At 46.9% G+C, this 23,953-nt stretch overlaps 1 protein-coding gene across 7 annotated transcripts in view; it reads left to right on the forward strand.

Annotated features, from left to right (window-relative positions):
• Positions 1 to 23,953, forward strand: part of ENPP2 (ectonucleotide pyrophosphatase/phosphodiesterase 2) — a 131,511-nt gene that overhangs the window by 36,255 nt on the left and 71,303 nt on the right. For 4 of the 7 annotated variants that reach the window (XM_065903044.1, XM_065903049.1, XM_065903047.1 and 1 more), the window contains exons 2-4: positions 1,727 to 1,829; positions 15,277 to 15,432; positions 22,748 to 22,873. In XM_065903044.1, the coding sequence (XP_065759116.1) occupies positions 1,727 to 1,829; positions 15,277 to 15,432; positions 22,748 to 22,873 (385 nt within the window). Of the gene's footprint in view, positions 1 to 1,453; positions 1,527 to 1,726; positions 1,830 to 15,276; positions 15,433 to 22,747; positions 22,874 to 23,953 lie in introns of those variants that run through there. The other 3 variants (XM_065903045.1, XM_065903050.1, XM_065903051.1) reach the window with 2 other exon arrangements.

Here is a 23,953-nt window from a genome sequence, read left to right on the forward strand (position 1 = left end):
GCATGCAGACCGAAGCAAGAGACTTCTGTAGAAAGATCCATCGGCCTGCCACCTCTGTAAGAGTGCGGGAGGAAAAGGATTTGAGAGAGGCCGCTGAAAGCTTGGCGCTGTGTTTTCTTCTCAATTAGCTGTTACTAAATTCTGGAGTATCTGATGAAACCCAGACCTACTGTGCAGCCCACCATAAACAAGCTCTGGCTCTTGTGCTGTGGGGTTTTATTTGGGCAGCGCCCCAGCTTCCTCCGTCGCTCGCTGCATAGAACGCGCCCTGTTTGTTTACACACACACACGCTCTGCGCAAGCATCGTGCTCCCCGGGTCTGGCCGGAGAAGAACCAGAGATGAGCTTTCCTCCCCGTTTGAACCCTACAAGTGTACAGTATTTAAAGAGCTTTCAGCTTTTGCGGGCTTGATTTCTTTGAGAAGTCTCCTGGTGACTAGCTAGCTGAGTAAAAAAACTTTAAGCCTCACAATAGCATCAAAGGCACAGTGTTTGGTAGCTAGATGATAATTTATCTGGGATAAAACCTAAGGAAACAGTTCTGTAGACCTGAATTCTTCCTGCCACCGAGATGTCTTTCCTCACTTCAGTCACTAGTAAAGCCTCCCCCATCCCACCCTTGCAGCTCCGCAGTCCCTCCGAAACAAAAACAAAAAACCTATACCCAAAGCTGATGGTTTCTTCAGGAGGAAGAGGCAGGCAGACCTGAAGTCATTTTACTCCTCCTCACAAGGCAGGAGAACTCTGCCCAGCTTCACGGGCATTCCCAGGATTTTGATAAATGTTGCTTCTCTAAACTCTAAGGACAACACGGGGAAGCAGAATGCTATCTCTTGTGTTTTGTTACAATCCTGGGAGGTTTCATCGTGAGAAATGTTTGAGGAGCCGGGAGTCGCTGAGAATGTGGCAGAAGGGACAGGGTCATTTATACTGCCAGAAAAATAAAGAAACAGGCAAGACAGAGGGTTAGTAGGTTTAGAAATTATAAAACTTTCCTTGTTTTTTTAAAAACATCAAGTCGTGAGGTTGACTGCATTGAATAACCACATTGTTAAACCTTAAAAGCTTAAAGCTGGTAGAAACCCTTTTGTGGCTCTGTTTCATTTTTATCGGATAAAATGCATTTGGTTTCTTTTTTTAAAAAACCATGTTTTCAGGAGGGAAGGAAAATGAACATGCAGGGTTATTGGCTGCAGCAACATAAGAAACCCTTATGTTACCAGAAGAAACCACATGAAAGTATCTGTGTGTCAGGGGAGGGACCGATCGGGGGTGGAGAGACCGAGAGTGATGTTTCAAGCTTCTTAGGCTCAGGGCTGCGATTTGCGAACAAACTGTGATGAAATCGAGCTTTGGACAAATCAGAGGAGCCTGTCAACCTCCCAGGTGGGATTACTTGTAGTTAATAGACTGGACTCAGAGCCCCAAAAAGCAGCGCATTCAGTGTGGGCAAACAGAACGCACTGCCACAGGCTTTCCAAGAACCCCCTGCCATGGCCAGGAGAAGCTCATGCCAGCTCTATCAGGTAGGAGAAGGCCAGCATGTCAGAGTTGCCTTCCGATTTTGAATTTTCTTTTTGCTTTTTAAAATGAAGAGAGCCCTGCAGGGTGCGTTTGGGAAGCTGCAGGGTTGGATGGTGATGTTGAAGTCATTTGCACTGCCTTCGTGGAATCTGATTTAGGCTTGTCTGGCTGCACTGACAACTTGATCTCTTTCTTCTCTTAGGTAATATCTTTGTTCACTTTTGCTGTTGGTGTCAATATCTGCTTAGGATTCACAGCAAATCGAATTAAGAGGGCAGAAGGATGGGATGAAGGTCCTCCTACAGGTATGTGTAGCAGCTGTGCCCATTTTCAGTCCTTTTAAAATATTAGAAGTGATCACTGTCCACTTGTTAAAAAATGCACCTTTAATCTTGCAGTCTAACTAATTCATGCCATCTCTGGAATAAAATCAGCTCTCTGTCCAGTTCAGATGGGGGAACGTGGTTTAGTAAGAGAACATTTTATGAACTCTTCCTGCTGCTTCACTGACTGTTTAAATCTCTGTCCTCTGAATTCATAAATGCTAAGATAACATTAAAACTCTTGTGAACAGATAAGGCTGAAAAAGAAGTGGTGAGAACAGGTGCTGACTTGATAGTAAAGATATTGTGAGTGTAATTTGTTGTCATATGATAGGAGATCTAGTATTTGTGCCCAGAAAGTTCTGACCTTGAGAAAAAGAGGGATGGAAGGAAAAAAAAAAAAGACAGGGAACTGTTTTTATGAAAGTTCAGGACTATGAGGTTAAGTTTTAACCTAAAACAGGAAAAATATGAGAGGAGGTGCTTAGAAGAGCTTATGGGATTGACTTCTCCCTGGTTTCTCTTTTGGCCCAAGGAGAGGTGAGTTTTCAGAGCGTGTCGTGACTTAACTAACAGAACTGAGGTGAAAGAGTTTCCTTTTACAATATACACTGTGCCATAGGCAGTATGGGAATTCTTATAAAGGAGCTCCTTGTGCAGATCCAGGAGGCTTAACTGACCAGGTCTTAAGTAATGAGTTGGTTAATTTCCTGGAAATTGGAGCTGCTGATGGTTTTATAAAGAAAAATTACATATTAAGTAACGGGTACTCTAGGGGGCAATCTTTTCTTGACTTTTCCTGACATCTCGGCGTGTTTGCTGGCCTTCCTGTGCATTTTGTATTTCTCTGCACTGGATTTCTCGACCTGACTCATCAAAGACTGTCACCTGTCTCTTTTTAGCCAGCACGAGCATTTCTTAGCCAAGTTATGATCCACACACTGATGGAATCCTGAACCTTCCTTATGTCAAGCAAGTGACTTTTGAGTAAGGGCGAAAGAATTATATCAAAAGTGATTTAGTGAATCCAAGTGGAGGGTGCTTGGGGTGAAAAGTGAGAAAATAGATCACAAAGATTGCACTCCCAGGGAAGCAGTGGGCAAAGTGAGCTGTCTTCTCTTGGGGAAGGGGAGGAAAGTGGATCCCTGGGCTGGAGGATCCTGTTTTGTTGGTAAGGAACGGTTGCTCCAGACAAGTGTAACTCCTGCTCACATTGCCTATAACTCAGACTGAAGAGGGAGGATCAGGCCTTTAGTTTGGCCACGGGGGCAAGCTTGAGAGCCCACTGCTGGCTCTTTCCAATGGATCCTCAAAGGAACTTTTTTCCTTCTTTATATTAATATATTACTTTGGCTAAAACTGATATTAAAAGTGATTTCTCTGATGAATGTTGTAAAATCAAGTCGCTCATTATTTTCAAAGTTGACTTTTTCTTTTGAAAATGGTCATGAAAGCCCTGGATTGGCACCCTGGATCTGTCTAACTTGCCAGGTGATCTTGGGGAAGTCACCTGTGAGTTCCATTTCCTTGGCTGTACAATGGAGAACAGCCCTAGGTGATTTCCAGTTTTCCTTCTGAATTAAAAAAGAAAAACATGATTCTGTCTGTTCTGTTCCATTGCCTTTTGAATGTGTGTACTCTCTGCAGGAGAACTTGAAAAATATAGACCGGATTTACTAATCCTCAAATATATTTTGTGTATAATAAATAATTCCCATCCATGATTAAAAACAATTATAAGAATTAATGAATCAATGCTACTTCTGGAAAAATAATCTAAATTATCATCTATAAATCCAGTATATTTCAGAATATTTGCTTCTTGAATTATTGAATCAAATCACTGATTATTCTTGGCCTTATGGTATCTTCTAAAATAATTTATTAGTGAAAATTCTACTGCTAGGAAGTCTTAGTCTCGAGATTCATGTAAGTCTGAATTTGGGGATTTTGGTTTGCCTGGCACTTTTTATTTTTGAATTTCTGTTGATATAGCGTACTGCTGTTGAGGCACTGTAACTGATTTCTCCTGAATGAAGACCGTGATGTACTTTGGAAAGTGAGTGAAAGCGTAGTGCGGAGAGTTTAAGCGTTTTCGTCTTTTTAAATGCTGTGTGTGTCTGAAATGACACACACAGCCGATGATTCTGCCCGCGGAGCGGAAAACCCTGGCTGAGCTGTTGCATGCATTTCAGAGAAGACGCTAGGGGGAGAGGCTGCCATGCCCGCTGTCCCCGACACCTCCATGTTCCAGAGTGTTCCTGAGAAGCTCGGTCTTCGAGATTGTTCCACCAAGTGGAAGGAACACGAATAGCCAGCTTCACACCGACCGGGGCAGTCGGCTTCTCGTTTAGGAAGCGTCGTACCTCAGAGGCCTCAGCTGTAGCTGGGAAGGTTCTCCACACAGGCGGGCTCTTGCTGCTGGACTGTGGTGGCCGTTAGTGAGTTCAAGGCTGTCAAACTATTATAACTGATTAGCTGGCACACGTGGTAGCCGGATTTTTTGTTAGGATGTGGTGATCTATCGGAAGTCATGGTAAAATAAGATTTCTTCTTTCAGATCATAGATTTATGAGAGGATATGAAATGAGCAGAACTAATTACAAGTCTGCTGGGTAAACATCATGGACCATCAGGTACAAGAGATGGCTGGAATAAATTTTCAAAGAGAATGTCAAGAAAACGTGTGATTCAGTTTGACATTCTTGTCCCATACATCTGACGTAGCCAGCTTGATTTACCTCCAAAGTTGAAAGAGAATTTATGGGTGTCAGGTATGTGACACTCACGTAATGTGCTCATGTGTGTGTTTCTGTGTGATGGTGGAAGCTGTTTCACTGGAGTTGGTGACGGATGCTCTTCAGTCTCTGGGTGGAAATGGGATATCCTTTGAGAGAAGCAACTTCATAGTGGACAGACAAAGGGAAACGGGTGAGCTTGTCAATAACTGGGTAACAGAGACTTGAGAGCTTAGTTCAAGTCATCATCGTCTCATCCTCTGGCTTGGGAGTTTAAAAGTACGTGAATGCAAGTGAAATTTCATGGGGAAATGTGAAGAGTGTCGCTGACAATTTACAAGTAAAGCTTTGCTTTGTGAATCCTGGAGAAAACAGATAACGGTGACTGGAGTGAGAAGGTTCACATTCATTTGCTAGCTTTGGGCGTCTCGCCCTACGATGCAAAAAGCACTTAAATGACAAGGCAGTAGCCTGGAGGGACTGTAAAGCTGACAGGTGACTGTCATCAGCCGTTACTCTGCAGGGAAAATTAAAAGGACTCTCACGTCGTGGGACTTTATGTTAAATCTAATGTTGAAACCAGAAGGCGTTTAAGTCAGTGGAGCACAATGATCTGAGTTAGCGTTTAAAGAAGGGCATGGATTTCTCAGTTCTTTGTTATATGGCTCTTAGGTGCAGTGATTTTGCATGTATCTTCAGTTCAGTTCGGTTTCAGTTCAGTTGCTCAGTTGTGTAGAACTATATACAAATGCTGTATGGTGACCTTCATGGGAAGGAAATCCAAAAAAGGGGGGATATGTGAAAACATATAGCTGATTCAGTGTGGCAGCCTGGGGGAGAATGGACACATGTACGTGTGTGGCTGAAGCCCTTGGCTATCCACCGGAAACTATCACAACCTTTTCTTGGGAGGGGGCGCAGGGAGTCGAGTTCCATGTTCATTGTTGTACATATATATATTTCCTGTCTATAAAAAATACTTTTCTTTCTCGGAAGTATTAAAAAATTCATTAACCTTCAGTCTACAAAAAATACCTACTCTGCATGATAGAAAAATCTTTCCTACAAGTTTAAACTGATTTATACCCAAAGCTTTCCCCCAAACGTCTCAAATTCCTGGCGGCTCAGACAGTCAAGAACCCGCCCGTCATGCAGGAGACCCGGGTTCGATCCCTGGGCCTGGAGGATCCCCTGGCGGAGGGCGTGGCAACCCCCTCCAGTCTTCCTGCCCGGAGAGTCCCGTGGGCAGAGGAGCCCGGCGGGCCACGGTCCGTGGGGCCACAAAGAGTCAGACAGGACTGAGTGACGCTCACTTTCCCCAAAAAATACAATACGGAGCAACATATTGAGTCTTGGTGTGGAGGTGGGCCGTGCGGAGCGGAGGGGCACAGGGCCGCACGCGCGCACACGCGCTCACACGCGCTCGGCAGCGGCCTGCGCGCGGGGCTCCGGCCCACCTGGGAGCGCGCGGGGCTCCGGCCCACCTGGGAGCGCGCGGGGGTTCCGGCCCACCTGGGAGCGCGCGGGGGTTCCGGCCCACCTGGGAGCGCGGGGGTTCCGGCCCACCTGGGAGCGCGCGGGGGTTCCGGCCCACCTGGGAGCGTCCGGCCCACCTGGGAGCGCGGGGGCTCCGGCCCACCTGGGAGCGCGGGGGCTCCGGCCCACCTGGGAGCGCGCGGGGGTTCCGGCCCACCTGGGAGCGCGCGGGGGTTCCGGCCCACCTGGGAGCGCGGGGGCTCCGGCCCACCTGGGAGCGCGCGGGGCTCCGGCCCACCTGGGAGCGCGGGGGCTCCGGCCCACCTGGGAGCGCGGGGGCTCCGGCCCACCTGGGAGCGCGGGGGCTCCGGCCCACCTGGGAGCGCGGGGGCTCCGGCGCTCGGGGCAGGCCCGGCAGCCCGCACACGGCGCAGTTAACTGGCTGGGCCCCGCTACGAACGGAGCGCTTTGAGAGAAAGAGCTTTGCGTGCAGCGGAAGCCGACGCAGCTGTAACGCAGCGACGTGCGCGTGCCCGGCCGTGTCTGACTCCTCGCGAGCCCGAGGGCTGCACCTCGCCAGGCTCCTCCGCCCATGGAATTTTCCAGGCAGGAATACTGGAGCGGGTTGCCATTGCCTACCCAAGGGGTCTTCCCGACCCGGGGATCTAACACGGTTCATGCATCTCCTGCATTGGCAGGTGCGATTTTTACCACTGAGCCATCTGGGAAGCCATTAATTTTAAAAGGGAAAGGAGTGAATTCAGACTAAAATTTTATTGTGAACCTAATAAAACTTGTTCCATTTCTGTTGAACAGCATAGTAAATAGTAGGCAAAAACCTGGTAAGCAAAAAAATGTCCAAATGATATAAGCACACATTGTAATAGTAAACTTTTAAAATAACTTCTTAAAAATGGGTATTTTGCAGATTGTCTTTTAAAAAATCAGTTTAGTTTATATTCCAGATGATTTTTATGCATTGCTTATCATAATTGCATGCTTTAGAAAGGGGTGTTAACTATTCTTTAATTTTCAAATTTCATAAAAATTAAAGACTAAAATTGACAAGCAAAAAAAAAAAAAAATACAGAATCTTCTATCTTGTTGCATTAACCAGAAATCTCCATCTTTAATAAAGTTCAACATAGCTTATATCTTCCAAAATCATGTCTTAAAAAGAACATCTAAAATTCAGAGCTTATGTGCATAATTTGAAAAATCCTTTGTTAATGAAAATTATATTGTAGTTATGACCAGATGATCTAAAATGCTAGCTAGGCCTTTTCTAGCTTAAGTTAGGCCTAGGGTTCTTTTTTTAAAAACAACTTTTAATTTTGTTTTGGCATATAAAAGTATTGTGATACTTTCAGGTGGATGGCAAAGACATACATACATACATATATGTATGTATGTGTACATACACATACATGTATCCCTTCTCCCCCAAAGCCCCCTCCCATCCAGGCTGCCTCATAACACTGAGCAGGGTTCCCTGTGTAGTGGAGCACTACACAAGTGAAATTAAACTCTTAGATTTTATTCAAATCATCTATAAATCTGTTTTCTTGTAGTTTATGAGGTCTCTCTACATGAGGACGTGGTATTTAAAAACACATTGAGTGTACAGGGTTCTGAGGGTTTCCCTGGTGGCTCAGATGGTAGAGAATCTGCCTGCAGTGCAGGAGATCCAGGTTCAACCCCTGTGTCAGGAAGATCTCCTGGAGGAAGGCATGGCACCCCACTCCAGGATTTGTGCCTGGGGAAGCCCATGGACAGAGGAGCCTGGTGGACTGTCTTCCACGGGGTCCCTAAGAGTCGGACACGACTCGGCGACTTTCTCTTTCACCAGAGTTCTGATCTCCCAACCAAAAAAATGAGGATAACCTTACCTCTTTGCCTGAAAAGATTCTTGAAAACAAACGTGCCATACTAAGACTGAGGAGACTATAAGATATTGAGTGTATGGTGTACACTTCATTTATCTCCAAATTTGTTTGAAGGCCAGGGTCTCCATTTTTACCTTGTCAAATTGACAGTATATGCTATATAAAATGCCATTTCATTGTTTGGTAGCAGACTTATACTACTGACTATGATCATACATGTTATTTGAGTGATTTACAAGTGAAATTAGACTCAACTTTCATTCAAATCATCTAGAAACCTGTTTTCTTATAGTGATGGGGTCTTGCTACATGAGGACGTTGTATTTAAACGCACATTGAAAGTACAGGTGTTTGGAAACTTCCCAAGTGGACCTGTTAATTTAAAAAATTGTCTATGAAATCTGGTTCAGAAGCTGTGAAGAAGAGGAGAGCATATTATGCTGAAGTAATGGGTATTTATAGAAAGTGATGGATTTAGGAAGTGGAGATACTGACACACAGGCCTGTATCAAGTGCTGCTTTTGAAGAGACGAGGTCAGGAGTATCAAGGAAAAATGGCAACTTCAGTGCAAGAAAGTAGGACCAGAAAGAACACATCGTATACTCCAGAAGAGGCATAGACAGGACTTCACTCCTGAGTTGGCCGGCATCTTGATTGTCATCCACGTTGTCTGCCTTTTTTCCTTGTATTTTATGCTTCAGACAAGGCAGGCAGACACCAGAGAACCAGATCTGTTTCAGTGCTCTTGAAAAGGAGGTGGCATACTCACAGTCTGTTTCATTTCAAGACTTGCCTCTCACTTTCAGGAAATCCTCAGGCTGAGAACCATGGAAAGTGGGAGGAATAGAGAGCGGGCCACAGCACAAACTCTGAGTGCAGGACCGGACAAAACTTACCAGAGGCGTCCAGCTTCGGGCCGGGCTCAGCACCTTCAAACTCACACACAGCCTGCCTCACTGGCCGTCGTCCAGATCTGAACATTTCCATTCTGCAGGGAGATTTGGCGGGAAATGTGACTGGGAGTCCATGATGAAATAATGTTTAGGTCACAGCTCGTGTCATGAATTAGGTTCTTTCAAATAGTCTAATTAAATTATCAATAATTTTTTTTTTTTCTGTGCATAAATGGCACCAGAATTCCACAGTCCTCTGTGTAGGTATGGTAAGACGGAATATTTTAGAAAGAAGGTTTACTTAGCTAAGTAAAAAAATTTCACTTGTTTCTCTCAGAATTATGAGTTTGAATGCGATAAATCCAATTTTACGTTGGTGGGGTTTTTTAATCATGAAATTGCGTTTCTGGGAATACAGCATTACTTTTATGCACATCACATATACACATATTTTAAAATTTAAAGTCTCTAAAGAAAACTTCTGTCTGTGTAGGCCTGTGACATTTATTTTTTAAGATTCTGGAACTGACTTGTTCCTTTGAAGTGAAACAATATCATTTAAATATGTAATACAAAAGGCAGAATAGCATTTGAATCTCATAAAAGTGCTGGCAAGTGCCTCATGAAGTTTCAAACCCCCATCACACTGAGGACAGATTTCTTTTTAATTTATTTTTAATTGGAGGATAATTGCTTTCTGGTGTCATGCGGCCTTCTGCCTCACAGCAGTGTGAACCAGCGCTGAGTGTCCGCAGGCCCCGCCCCGTGCACCTCCCCCCAGCAGTGTGAACCGGCCCTGAGTGCCTGCAGGCCCCACCCCGTGCGCCTCCCCCCCAGCAGTGTGACCCGGCGCTGAGCGCCCGCAGGCCCCGCCCCGTGCACCCCCCCCAGCAGTGTGAACCGGCCCTGAGCGCCCACAGGCCCCGCCCCGTGCACCTCCCCCCAGCAGTGTGACCCGGCCCTGAGCGCCCGCAGGCCCCGCCCCGTGCACCTCCCCCCAGCAGTGTGAACCGGCCCTGAGTGCCTGCAGGCCCCACCCCGTGCGCCTCCCCCCCAGCAGTGTGACCCGGCGCTGAGCGCCCGCAGGCCCGCCCCGTGCGCCTCCCCCCAGCAGTGTGACCCGGCCCTGAGTGTCTGCAGGCCCCGCCCCGTGCGCCTCCCCCCAAGCAGTGTGAACCCGCCCTGAGCGCCCGCAGGCCCCGCCCCGTGCACCTCCCCCAAGCAGTGTGAACCCGCCCTGAGCGCCCGCAGGCCCCGCCCCGTGCGCCTCCCCCCAGCAGTGTGAACCCGCCCTGAGCGCCCGCAGGCCCCGCCCCGTGCGCCTCCCCCCAGCAGTGTGACCCGGCCCTGAGCGCCCGCAGGCCCCGCCCCGTGCGCCTCCCCCCAGCAGTGTGAACCCGCCCTGAGCGCCCGCAGGCCCTGCCCCGTGCGCCTCCCCACATCAGTGTGAACCGGTGCTGAGCGCCCGCAGGCCCCGCCCCGTGCGCCTCCCCCCAGCAGTGTGAACCCGCCCTGAGTGCCCGCAGGCCCCGCCCCGTGCACCTCCCCACATCAGTGTGAACCGGTGCTGAGCGCCCGCAGGCCCCGCCCCGTGCGCCTCCCCCCAGCAGTGTGAACCCGCCCTGAGTGCCCGCAGGCCCCGCCCCATGCGCCTCCCCCCAGCAGTGTGAACCGGCCCTGAGTGCCTGCAGGCCCCGCCCCGTGCACCTTCCCCCAGCAGTGTGACCTGGCCCTGAGTGTCTGCAGGCCCCGCCCCGTGCACCTCCCCACATCAGTGTGAACCGGTGCTGAGCGCCCGCAGGCCCCGCCCCGTGCGCCTCCCCCCAGCAGTGTGAACCCGCCCTGAGTGCCCGCAGGCCCCGCCCCGTGCACCTCCCCCCAGCAGTGTGAACTGGCCCTGAGTGTCTGCAGGCCCCGCCCCGTGCACCTCCCCACATCAGTGTGAACCGGTGCTGAGCGCCCGCAGGCCCCGCCCCGTGCGCCTCCCCCCAGCAGTGTGAACCCGCCCTGAGTGCCCGCAGGCCCCGCCCCATGCGCCTCCCCCCAGCAGTGTGAACCGGCCCTGAGTGCCTGCAGGCCCCGCCCCGTGCACCTTCCCCCAGCAGTGTGACCTGGCCCTGAGTGCCTGCAGGCCCTGCCCCGTGCGCCTCCCCCCAGCAGTGTGAACCGGCCCTGAGTGTCTGCAGGCCCCGCCCCGTGCACCTCCCCCCAGCAGTGTGACCCGGCCCTGAGTGCCTGCAGGCCCCTCCCCGTGCGCCTCCCCCCAGCAGTGTGACCCGGCCCTGAGTGCCTGCAGGCCCTGCCCCGTGCGCCTCCCCCCAGCAGTGTGACCCGGCCCTGAGTGCCTGCAGGCCCCGCCCCGTGCGCCTCCCCACATCAGTGTGAACCGGCGCTGAGCGCCCGCAGGCCCCGCCCCGTGCACCCCCCCCAGCAGTGTGAACCGGCCCTGAGTGTCTGTAGGCCCTGCCCCGTGCGCCTCCCCCAAGCAGTGTGAACCCGCCCTGAGCGCCCGCAGGCCCCCTCGCGGACCGCGGTCTGCGCCCCCACCCCGCTCCGCGTTGCACCCCCTGGGGGTCGCAGAGCGCCGGCCGAGCTCCCCGGGTTCCGCAGCGACCGCGCGGGCGGTCTGTCTTTCCCGCGGTCTCGTCTGTGTCTCAGGCCCCTCCGCCCCGCCTCGCTTCCCTGGCCGCGGCCGCAGCCCCTGCTCCGAGTCTGCGTCTCCGTCCCGCCCTGCAGATGGGGCCGGTACCATCCTTCCAGACCGCGTGTCTGGTGTTACCGTGCGGTGTGTGTTTTTCCCTTTCTGACCGACTTCGCTCAGTACAGACTTGGTTTTGTTTCCTGGTCTTTCTCGTTACTTCTGAGGTTTTTAGTTCTGACAAAGGAAGGCTTTACGCATTTTAGAATTCACGTATAAGAAGTCAGAATCTTTCCGTATCTGACTATTCAATCAGGTACAAGAAGAACAGCGGTCCTAAAACCTGAGCTCGGCCTGGTGCGGCGCGAGGGGCCCGGGACCCGGGTGGGATGAGAAAGCCGGCTCGGGGGGACGGGCTGCGGAGAGAATCAGGGCTGGGAGTCGCTCTGAAGGAAGATGGCACGGGCGGAACAGGCCCTGGAAAGGCCGGGTGAACTTTGTTCTGTCACTTTTATTTTGTTAAAAAAAAAAAGGGTGCAGCCGTTCCGCTCTTGGACTTACTGGCTTTGAAGACGTGTTGACAAGTGGCTCCATCGTGTGTCTTCCTGTTTCTCTTGCTGCCGTTCTCAGCGGAATCCCAGCCAGCCAGGAATGAGTTTGGCATGTGCATCCCTAATCCATGGGCTACCCTGGTGGTTCAGCAGTAGAGTCTGCTGCCGACACAGGAGACCCAGGTTTGATCCCTGCGTCAGGGAGACCCTCTGGAGAAGGAAACAGTAACCCGCTCCAGTATTCTCGCCTGGGAAATCCCGTGGACAGAAGACCCTGTGCGCTACAGTCCGTGGGGTTGCAAGAGTCGTACACACTTGGCAATAAGCAGCAATAATCCCTAAACCACACCAGCCCAGAAATTCACTCTTATTTGAAAGTTGTTAGGAACCCCATATTGAGTGCAACACTTTTTATGAGCTGTATCTTTGCATTATGAGTGTAAGTGCAACTCTTTCTTAACAAAGCTGTCTTCAGTTTAAGGGTTGGCAAGGAAGATGATAATTGGATAGGGGCAAGCTATTGTGTGAAATTCAATTATTTTCAAAAGCAAAGTGAGTGGTAAACAGAGAATAACTATTGTTGGAAGGAAGGAGTAAAAATCACTTTGATTGAATGGAGAAAGGTTTAAAATGATTAGAAATTCACACAAATCCTTTGAAAGTAATAATAGGAAAAAGGAAGAGATTATGATGAGGGGAAAGCAAAGGGCGTGAATGGAAGAAAACGTCACGTGTTGGCTGGGATGCCACAGAGGAGACGGGACGGGTGAGCATCTGCGAACAATGTGCCTTTGAAGCTCTTCTGATTATCCCAGCTCTAAGGATAGCTAAGTGTGCTTATATATGCAGTTCACGAGCTCAAATTCTACTCAGCATTTATCATGATAGATTGATGATGGAATGATTCTAAGCAGTATCCTTAAAAAAGGAATGTTTCAATTATAAGCATTTTTCCTATATTCACTTTTCACCATAGAACTTTATTTTTCCTTTCTCTGCTGCTCAGCCCTCCTCCTCTCATAGTTCTCGGGGTTCAGTATGTCTGTTGATTGGTTGGGCAAAGTCAATAGAAAAATGTGGTTTGTGAACCAGAGGTAATGCATTGCCTTGGAAACCTGATATTATTTCTTCAACTGAACGGGGGTGATTTGTATGTCTTTGAAGATCCCAGAATCAACCGTGCAAAAGCGTTTCACATCTCGTGGTCAGGTGAATCTGTTTGCTTTAGTTGAACTGATCTAATGCCGTACAGGTCAGGATTGGGTGACTGACTTGAAAGAGGACAAAGAACTAACAGATGAACAGGATGTTCAGATAAATGGTTTGGTGAACCTAGAAATGTCATTAAATATCTGTTCTCTCCCTGCCTCTGGTGTTTTCTTGATTTTATAAGTAATGGATTCTTATTATAAAAAAAATGGAAAATTCATAAACATAAACAAGGAACTAAAATAACAAATAATATTTGTAGGATATTTATATATTGTATAATATATCCTTTATGCACATAGATTCACATGTATGTCTACTTACACACATATAGGTATACATTATATATATACATGAGAGGGAGAAGTAAGCAAGCGAAACATCAAAAAAACAAAAAGACGTTTGTAAAACAGAAGTTTCAAACTGCAGAAGAAGTTTCCTTTCTTCTTGTCTTTCTGATTTCTCCAAATATAATTTCTGTTAAGAATTTTTTACAGTGAAGAGGAGTGCTATTCACATTGGAGTGTGCTGTGAGCTCAGTCGCCTCCGACTCTCTGACCCCATGGGCCGTAGCCCACAGGCCCCTCTGCCCGTGGGGTTTCCCAGGCAGGATTGCCGGGGTGGGTGCTGTGTCCTCTCCAGATTCGCTTTGGTACGATGCTTCTGTTCCCACCCACTCTCTCATCTCTAGCTCTGGCCTCTGACTTTATCTTATGTTTATCACTATCTTTATTGCTTTCTCTGTCTCTATTTCTAACAGAAAATATGATTTATACTAGCTATCACCAGGGCTTCCGTGGTGGCTCAGATGGTAAAGAATCTGCCTTCAATTCAGGAGACCTGGGTTTCATCCCTGGGTCGACCAGAATAGTTTTCCATGCTTTGCTGTTTAAAAAAACATGTTTATCCTTTTTGTAGCTCTCTCCATACTGACCTCTGCAGATCTGACTCGCTTTGTGAGCTAGGATGAGGATCCAGCTTAACTTCCAGCCAGCCTGTTACCCTAGCACTACTTACTGATTAGTTTTTTTTCATGCCTTGATTAATCCTTTCTTTCTCCAACATTGTAGAGTTTACATGTGTATAACTCTAGTTAAGTTTGTAGGTTTTACAGCTGGAAGAGTTCTTAAAGGTCTTTTATGTCAACCCCATCTGTTCAGACTGTTCTCAGAACATTTAGGCTCAATTTTCCTGTTGCAGTTGTAGAGAATCCTGCCTGCCAGTGCTGGAGATGCAAGAAACACAGGTTCGATTCCTGAGTCAGGAAGATCCCCTGCAGTAGGAAATGGCGACCCAGTCCAGTGTTCTTGCCTGGAAAATCACATGGACAGAGAAGACTGGCGGGTTACAGGCCATGGGTCGCACACAGTTGCATATGGCTGAGCAGCTGAGCATGCATGCACATTCCTTACAAAAGCTGTGGATTTTTGAACAGGGGAATGAACACTTCTAAGTGTAGACTTCAAAGTACTTTTCTCTGTTGGCATCACAACGTCCACAGAGACACAGATTTGTAGTAACAATCACTGTAATTAGTAGTAAAACCAGTAGCCAACATTTGTTGCTTTCTATATGGCTGACACCTTGCTCAATATCTCATTTAACTCTCATGATAGCCTCCAGTTACTTTTATTGGTCTCCCCACTGTACAGATCAGGAAACTGGTGCAGAGGACCTGCTGAGGTTCACAGCCAGCAGGAGATGGAGCCAGGCTGCTCAGCTTGAGTCTTCCTGCATCACGGCAGTCTTCTGCCCAGGGCCCCCCTGCCAGAGTGACGTGACAGGAAAGTCGCTCAGTCATGCGACTCTGTGACCCATGGACCGTACCCTGCCAGGCTCCTCTGTCCATGGAGTTCTCCAGGCCAGGATACTGGAGTGGGTAGCCTTTCCCTTCTCCAGGGGATCTTCCTAAACCAGGGATCGAACCCAGGTCTCCCGCACTGCGGGTGGATTCTTTCCTGTCTGAGACACCAGGGAAGCCCCCTAGTTACGTGACCTGTTCCCTAATCCCATTGCCCTGTCTCTTGTCTCTTGCAGTGCTGTCAGACTCCCCCTCGATCAACATCTCCGGATCTTGCAAGGGCAGATGCTTTGAACTTCAAGAGGCTGGACCCCCTGATTGTCGCTGTGACAACCTGTGTAAGAGCTATAGCAGCTGCTGCCTTGACTTTGATGAACTCTGCTTGAAGACAGGTGCGTAATTTGAATCCTCTCTAGTCTTGGTTAGCTGGCTTAACGACCCCCTGCTGTTGAGCAGCCTGCCGCTGCCACCCTGCTTTGGACGAACCAAACTGTGGGGTTTCGTTTGGTTCCTGGAGTCACTGTCAGTTGTGTTACGAGCACACTCTGTGTGACCGTTGTATCCACACAAGACTCAGGCCAAAGCGAATTCTTCGCAGCTGCAGTCGTCATTTATTAGTTTGGGATATTTATGACCAGTTATTTTTTCTTTCATCTTTATGATTTCTATCTCTTGCTGTCAATTCCCTCATTCACTGCTAGGATACCTGTGCTCTTTTTGGGGGTCTGTTTTAACTGCATTATTTTTGCTTGCCTGCTCAGTTTGTAACATTTGGTTTGTTTCATCTTATCGTATTGTGACGATGGGTCTACTCTGAGGTCATTACTTCTTCTCAGTGGAAGTCCCAAATCATTTTGGAATTCTTCTTGGGGTTGCATGCTCCAGGCATCTCTAAAATCTTCCTCCACAAGTTCCTGACCTTTGTTTGCATTTCTTCTCTAATAGAAGGGTCAGTGGAATATACTGGTCTCTGAACATGCATTAGTTGAGAAAATCACCTTTGGGGACTCATTCTACATGCTGTTTCCAAAGTCTAACCCTTTAGGTGAGACTTTGCAGTCACCTTGTAGATTACTGCCCCCGCCCCGCCCCCATTCCTCTGGGCAGCGTCCTGTTCAGACTCTATGGGAAAGGTGACGAGCAACCCTGCTCTTAAGGTCATTTTGTAAAAAATCATTTTTGGAAAAAGTGGAAGCAGTGACAGATTTTATTTTCTTGAGCTCCAAAATCACTGCAGCCTTGAAATTAAAAGATGCTTGCTGCTTGGAAACAAAGCTATGAGAAACTCAGATAGTGTATTAAAAAGCAGAGACATCACTTTGCTGACAAAGGTCCGTCTGGTCAAGGCTGTGGTTTTTACAGTAGTCATGTACGGATGTGAGAGGTGGACAAGAAGGAAGGCTGAGCGCCGAGGAGCCTGGCAGGCTGCCGTCCATTGGCTTGCAAAGACACGACTCAGCGACTGGACAGCAGCGGGAGTTGCTTTAGTACGCGGAGTTAGTTTCTACTGCTCGGCAAAGTGGACCAACTGTCTGTGTGTCTGTATCTCCCCTTTTGTCTCCTTCCCGTGTGGGTCAGCTCCGAGCGCTGGGCAGGGCTCGCTGAGCTCTACAGCAGGCTCCCATTAGCCACCTGTTTTGTTCATCGTATCAGCAGTAAACAGGTCCATCCCAGTCTCCCACTTCATGCCACTCCCCTACCTCCCCCACCTGGGTGCCCATGCTTTTCTTCTCTATGTCCATGTCTCTATTTCTGCTTTGCAAATAAAATTGTCTATACCATTTTTCTAGATTCCATATATATGTTAATACATGATATTAATTTTTCTCTTTCTGACTTATTTCACTCTATGAGAGTCTCTAGGTCCATCCACATCTCTACAAACAACCCAATTTTATTCTTTTTTATAAGTATTAGTGTTGGTTGCTCAGTCTTTGTCTGACTCTTTGTGATCTAATGGACTGTGACCCTCCAGGCTCCTCTGTCCATGGGATTGTCCTGACCCAGGGACTGAACCCAGGTCTCCTGTATTGTAGTCAGACTCTTCTGTCTGAGTGACCAGGGAAGCCCTCCTTTTTTATGGCTGAGTAATAATCCATTGTATTAAGACCGTTAGATACAGAGATTCCACAGCTCTCTTGATAAATTATTACCTGCTTTTAGACTTTTATGGTTAGATGATTATTTCAAAAATCTAGCTCATATTATCATTAACATAAGTCTGACTTTTCTAATGACAACATTAGAAACAGATATATTATTCTCCTTTACTAAAGGAATAGCACCTGATTTATATGAAAACCTGTGTCAACTCCTTACTAGTTCAGACTTCTCCCCCCTCCTCAAAAGAAGGAGAGTGCCTTTAGGCTGTTTATTTGTTTATTTATTTATTTTTGCATAATACATTTTCCCAAAGTTTGGCCATATTTTTTGTTGTTGTTCCTTTCCTTCTTCATTTGGAACTTCTCCCAGCTTTCTGAGTTGTGGGTTTGTAAACTGAAATGATGAGAACCTTGTAAACTGAATATAGGGATGGAACAGATGTTCCAGCAGAGTTTTTGGCTTCAAAATATTATTTCAAACCAGTGGTCTGTGTTTACTTGGCACTAAAGAACTAGCTAATGTTCCATATTTCCTCTCTACTTTGAGTATCTTGTCCCTGACACATCATCTCAGCCATCCCAATTCCTGATCTTAGAGCTTCTTCTAAACTTGAACAGTTCTTCTTAGCTTAGCTCTCTCTGAATGTAGCTCATGCCTTTCTTTCCAAGTTTAATAAATATAGACTAGAATAACACTTTAAAGTAGTTCACGTCCCTGTGTACAAAGATACCTTAGGCCAAATGTGGAAGAATCAAATATAAAATAATAACAAAGGGTTGAAGGATCTCTGAGATACCACTCTGCTGACCCAGAGATAAGCACAATCAGTGTTTCAGTGCAAACTCAGACAGTGTTATGTGTTTAGAATGTATTTGTTGTGCAGTTGCTAAGTCATGTCCGACTCTTTGCGACCCCATGAATTGCATGGAGCACACCAAGCCTCCCTGTCCATCACCAACTCCTGGAGTTTACTCAAACTCATGTCCATTGAGTCGGTGATGCCATCCAACCATCTCATCCTCTGTTGCCCCTTCTCCTCTTGCCTTCAGTCTTTCCCAGCATCAGGGGGTTTAAAACATATGTGTGTATGTATTTATATTTGCATATGTTTATGCCTGTGTGAGGGTGTATCTGTATTTATGTACCTTTATACATGTCATCCTTTTGAATGCCTATATCATATTCCATTGAACAGATGCAACCTACTTCATTGAATGAATGATCAGCATTTATGTTTCCCCTAACTCTTGCTACTATGAACAATGCATCAATGAATATTGTTCATGCATGTTCATACTTTCGTCTATTTTCCTTAGGATACATTCTGAGGAATGGGATTTGGGGATCAAAGTTTGTATCAGTTCAGTTCAGTTCAGTCACTCAGTCATGTTCGACTCTTTGCGACCGCATGAACCGCAGCACGCCAGGGCTCCCTGTCCATCACCAACTCCCGGAGTCCACCCAAACTCATGTCCATCGAGTCGGTGATGCCATCCAACCATCTCATCCTTTGTCATCCCCTTCTCCTCCTGCCCTCAATCTTTCCCAGCATCAGGATCTTTTCAAATGAGTCAGCTCTTCGCATCAGGTGGCCAAAGTACTGGAGTTTCAGCTTCAACATCAGTCCTTCCAATGAACACCCAGGACTGATCTCCTTTAGGATGGACTGGTTGGATCTCCTTGCAGTCCAAGGGACTCTCAATTTAACTCAGATGACCATTATATCTGCTACCGTGGGCAGGAATCCCTTAGAAGAAAGAGAGTAGCCATCATAGTCAACAAAAGAGTCCGAAATGCGGTACTTGGATGCAATCTCAAAAACGACAGAATGATCTCTGTTCGTTTCCAAGGCAAACCATTCAATATCATGGCAATTCAAGTCTGTGCCCCGACCAGTAACACTGAAGAAGCTGAAGTTGAACAGTTCTATGAAGACCTACAAGACCTTCTAGAACTAACATGCCAAAAAGATGTCCTTTTCATTATAGGGGACTGGAATGCAAAAGTAGTAAGTCAATTTGGCCTAGGAGTACAGAATGAAGCAGGGCAAAGGCTAACAGAGTTTTGCCAAGAGAATGCACTGGTCATAGCAAACACCCTCTTCCAACAACACAAGAGAAGACTCTACACATGGACATCACCAGATGGTCAACACTGAAATCAGACTGATTATATTCTTTGCAGCCAAAGATGGAGAAGCTCTATACAGTCAGCAAAAACAAGACCAGGAGCTGACTGTGGCTCGGATCATGAACTCCTTATTGCCAAATTCAGACTTAAATTGAAGAAAGTGGGGAAAACCACTAGACCATTCAGGTATGACCTAAATCAAATCCCTTATGACTGTACAATGGAAGTGAGAAATAGATTTAAGGGACTAGATCTGATAGGCAGAGAGTCTGATGAACTATGGATGGAGATTCGTGACATTGTACAGGAGACAGGAATCCAGACCATCCCCAAGAAAAAGAAATGCAAAAAAGCAAAATGGCTGTCTGAGGAGGCCTTACAAATAGTTGTGAAAAGAAGACAAGCGAAAGGCAAAGGAGAAAAGGAAAGATATTCCCATTTGAATGTAGAGTTCCAAAGAATAGCCAGAAGAGATAAGAAAGCCTCCCTCAGTGATCAGTGCAAAGAAATAGAGAAAAACCATAGAATGGGCAAGACTAGAGATCTCTTCAAGAAAATTAGAGATACGAAGGGAACATTTCATGCAAAGATGGGCACAATAAAGGACAGAAATGGTATGGACCTAACAGAAGCAGAAGATATTAAGAACAGGTGGCAAGAATACACAGAAGAACTGTGCAAAAAAGATCTTCATGACCCAGATAATCACAATGGTGTGATCACTCACACTCACCTAGGGCCAGACAAAGTATATATGCATTTCTTAAATGTAAATAAATGTAACATAATTATGCATCTCAAAGTTTATATTTCTCTCAAAGGGTACAGGCCCTTTTAGCAGCATGTTCTCATTTATAAAAATTTCTTTTCTGATATGATAAATAATTATTATTATCTAATAAGATTAAATATTTTTGTTTATTCTTATAGTTGCTTTTAAAATTATACAGAATCTTACCTTGCTTGAGGTTCACTAAATTTTTAAAAATTTCAGTCTTATGCCAAGTTAGTAATGCCTCACTATATCTAGCTTGTTAATAGTGATGCTCTTTTGTAAGTAAAGGGATTTTCATATGGGACTTGTTGTTTAGTTGCTAAGTTGTATCTGACTCTTTGCAACTCCATGGACTATAGCCCACCAGGCTCCTCCGTCCATGGGATTTCCCAGCCAAGAATATAGAATGGGTTGCCATGCCCTCTTCCAGGGGATCTTCTTGACTCAGGGATCAAGCATGCAGCTCCTGGATTAGCAGGAGGATCTTTACCAGGGACGCCCTTTTATGGAACTAGGGGAAGAATAAAAACATTTTTGTTGGGGATGTCCCTACTGGTCCTGTGGCTGTGCCTCTGGGTCCAGTGTTGGGGGCGCTGGGTCTGGTCCCTGGTTGGGGAACTAAGATGCCATGTGGCCTAAAGGAAATGAAAGAAAATTTCTTGAACTGAATAAAGAAAACTGAAACTACAACATATCAGCTTAAAAGATTACATGGCAAAAGTAACAAATTTTTAAAAAGTGTTTTGGTTGGAAGAATTATCTTTGAATTGAGGAAGAAAAACCTCACATGACCTCTGTCCATCAACATAACCTTGGAAAATTGCTAACGATTGAGAATAGCAGATCCTGGGTAGAAGAATTCCAAGCATTTAATCTGCTTGGAAAGAGAAGGCAGTGTAAACAGGGGTTATAAAAAACATCAGAGAATGGAATCAGGATGCAAGAGTAATTGTAAAATATGGAAATTAAACAGTAGTTGCATGATTTTCTAGTATGGCAACTAATATCTGTTTATCTAATTATTCACATAGCAATTGTAGCTCTCGGTAGAATATTACTAAAGAGCAGCATTGCTTTCTAAAATTTTTGCTTCTCACTTACGACATGTTTTAAGAGATGAAGATCTGAACTGTCCTTTAGCTCAGAGAAGCCTTTCCTGACCATTCTAAGCCAAGCGGACCCAGCCCACCCTGTCACTCTCTGTCTGTGTTAATTTTCTTCTCAGCACTTACTGCAAGCTGAAATGATCTCATTGACTAATTGACTTGCTTATGTTCTGTCTTTCCCAGCTGGAATGTAAGGTCCATGAAGACAGGACCTTCACTTCCTTGTTCTCCCCGGAACCTAGAACATGGAAAACATAGTAGATGTATTTTTTGAATCAGTGAATTAGCTATGAAGTTTCTCAGTACAGCAACCGTGAATTTAAAGAGTTGTATTTTATTTTCGTGGTAATTCTGAACTAGATTTAATTGATGTTCATGGACACTAGCTTGAGCCAGGCACACGCTCAGGTACTGGAGTTACAGTGGTGAAAGGAGAGACGGGACTTCCCTACCGTGGAACTTACAGCCCAGTGGATGAAAAGTCACGCGTGAAGTCCAGCACTCTCTTTAAAATGAAGATATTACTTTTCTGAAGGTATTTTCTTGGTGGAAAAGAGTTGTGAGCTCCTAATCAAGTATGCTCAGATAGAAATCTGTGACCCAGCAACTGATGTCCTTGAAACTAGGTATTCTGACCTGTAATTGTAGGTAGGGCCACAGTTTGATCTACACTCAGAACTGTGAACGTTTTTAGTATGACTTTATACTTTTCACGGCTTCCCTGGTGGCTCAGATGGTAAAGAGTTTGCCTGCAGTGCAGGAAACCTAGGTTCGATCCCTGGGTGGGGAAGATCCCCTGGGGAAGGGAATGGCAACCCACACCAGCATTCCTGCCTAGAGAATCCCATGGACGGAGGAGCCTGGCGGGCTACAGTCCACGGGGTCACAAAGTGTCAGACACGACTGAGCAACTAACACAAACATACTCTTCAAATAACTTTAACCTCTAGTGCATCTTATATCAGGTAGAGGCCATTTAGTTGCACTATCATTTGTATTTAAGTCAAGTTGATTAAGGTTTAAGTAAAACTACTTTGGAAAATAAAAGAGCCCAGCTATGGCCAACTAGTTCTACAATGGTATGTGCTAAGTCGCTTCAGTTGTGTCTGACTCTGTAACCTGTCAGACCCCTCTGTGCTGGGATTCTCCAGGCTAGAATACCAGAGTGGGTAGCATGCCTTCCTCCAGGGGATCTTCCTGACCCTGGGATCAAACCCATTTCTCTTACATCTCCTGCATTGGCAGGCAGGTTTGTTACCACTAGCACCACCTGGGGAAATGTCTCTTTCACAAGCTTTATACACCATACATTTTATTGGTCTTTTAGGACAGTTCACAAGTGGTTAAGGGTTCCATTTTTCCAAAGGAGCCCAGTGCCATTGGACTTTGTATTCCGATTTGAAAAGCTAAAAATCCATTCTATTTGTAAGTATGCCAAATATCATTTAGGCCTCAGGCCAACTCTAATTTCACAAGCAGATTAAATGATGTGGGACTTTAGCTCTTTTTCTTGGCAAGTGTTGTAAGCAGTTGTGGCCTCTTTTATTTGGTTTCTGCGATGCAGTGAAAAGTGTTCTGTTGTGCCGATTTCAGCTGGCGGCTGGGAGTGTACCAAGGACAGATGCGGAGAAGTAAGAAACGAAGACCATGCCTGTCACTGCTCGGAGGACTGCTTGGCCAGGGGAGACTGCTGCACTAACTACCAAGTGGTTTGCAAAGGTACGTGCTTCCTCTGCTGGCGGAAACTCTAGAGGAGGGAACACGGGAGACGTTCCAGGAGACCTTGGCTCTTGTGGCTGTGACACCTTGGATGTGGGCTTGGGAGGTGGGAGTGAGTTGGCTTTTTCATTTCTCAGGCTTCTTTCTCAGATTGGCCAGTCTGCACTTTGCTGATCTGAAATAGCAAGGAAATTATCCCAAATTCCATAATTAGGGACCTGTAGTCATGTATGCCAGAGAAGGCAATGGCACCCCACTCCAGTACTCTTGCCTGGAAAATCCCATGGACGGAGGAGCCTGGTGGGCTACAGTCCATGGGGTCGCTAAGAGTTGGGCATGACTGAGGGACTTGACTTTCACTTTTCACTTTCACGAACTGGAGAAGGAAATGGCAACCCACTCCAGCGTTCTTGCCTGGAGAATCCCAGGGACGGGGGAGCCTGGTGGGCTGCCGTCTATGGGGTCGCACAGAGTCGGACACGACTGAAGTGACTTAGCAGTAGCAGCAGTCATGTGTGGATGTGAGAGTTGGGCGGTGAAGAAGCCGAGCTCCAAAGAATTGATGCTTTTGACCTGTGTTAATGGAGAAGACTCTTGAGAGTCCCTTGGACAGCAAGGAGATCCAGCCAGTCCATCCTAAAGGAGATCAGTCCTGGGTGTTCATTGGAAGAACTGATGCTGAAGCTGAATCTCCAGTACTTTGGCCACCTGATGTGAAGAGTTGACTCATTGGAAAAGACCCTGATGCTGGGAGGGATTGGGGGCAGGGGGAGAAGGGGATGACAGAGGATGAGATGGCTGGATGGCATCACCGATTCCATGGACATGAGTTTGAGTAAACTCTGGGAGTTGGTGATGGACAGGGAGGCCTGGCGTGCTGCGATTCATGAGGTCGCAAAGAGTCAGACACGACTGAGCGACTGAACTGAACGGAACTGAATCGTGAAGAGATTTCTGGAAGAGTTCCTGTCTTGGTCAGGTTTCCCAGAAGCAGAGCCTGAGATGGGAGTGCTGTCCAGCGAACTCTCTGGGAAGGGCAGGCGGGCGAGGCTGTGGCTCAGTGCACGGGTCCCCTGGCTG

The sequence above is a fragment of the Muntiacus reevesi genome, chromosome 12 (assembly GCF_963930625.1).
Source record: "Muntiacus reevesi chromosome 12, mMunRee1.1, whole genome shotgun sequence".
In the NCBI taxonomy this organism is placed as follows: domain Eukaryota; kingdom Metazoa; phylum Chordata; class Mammalia; order Artiodactyla; family Cervidae; genus Muntiacus; species Muntiacus reevesi.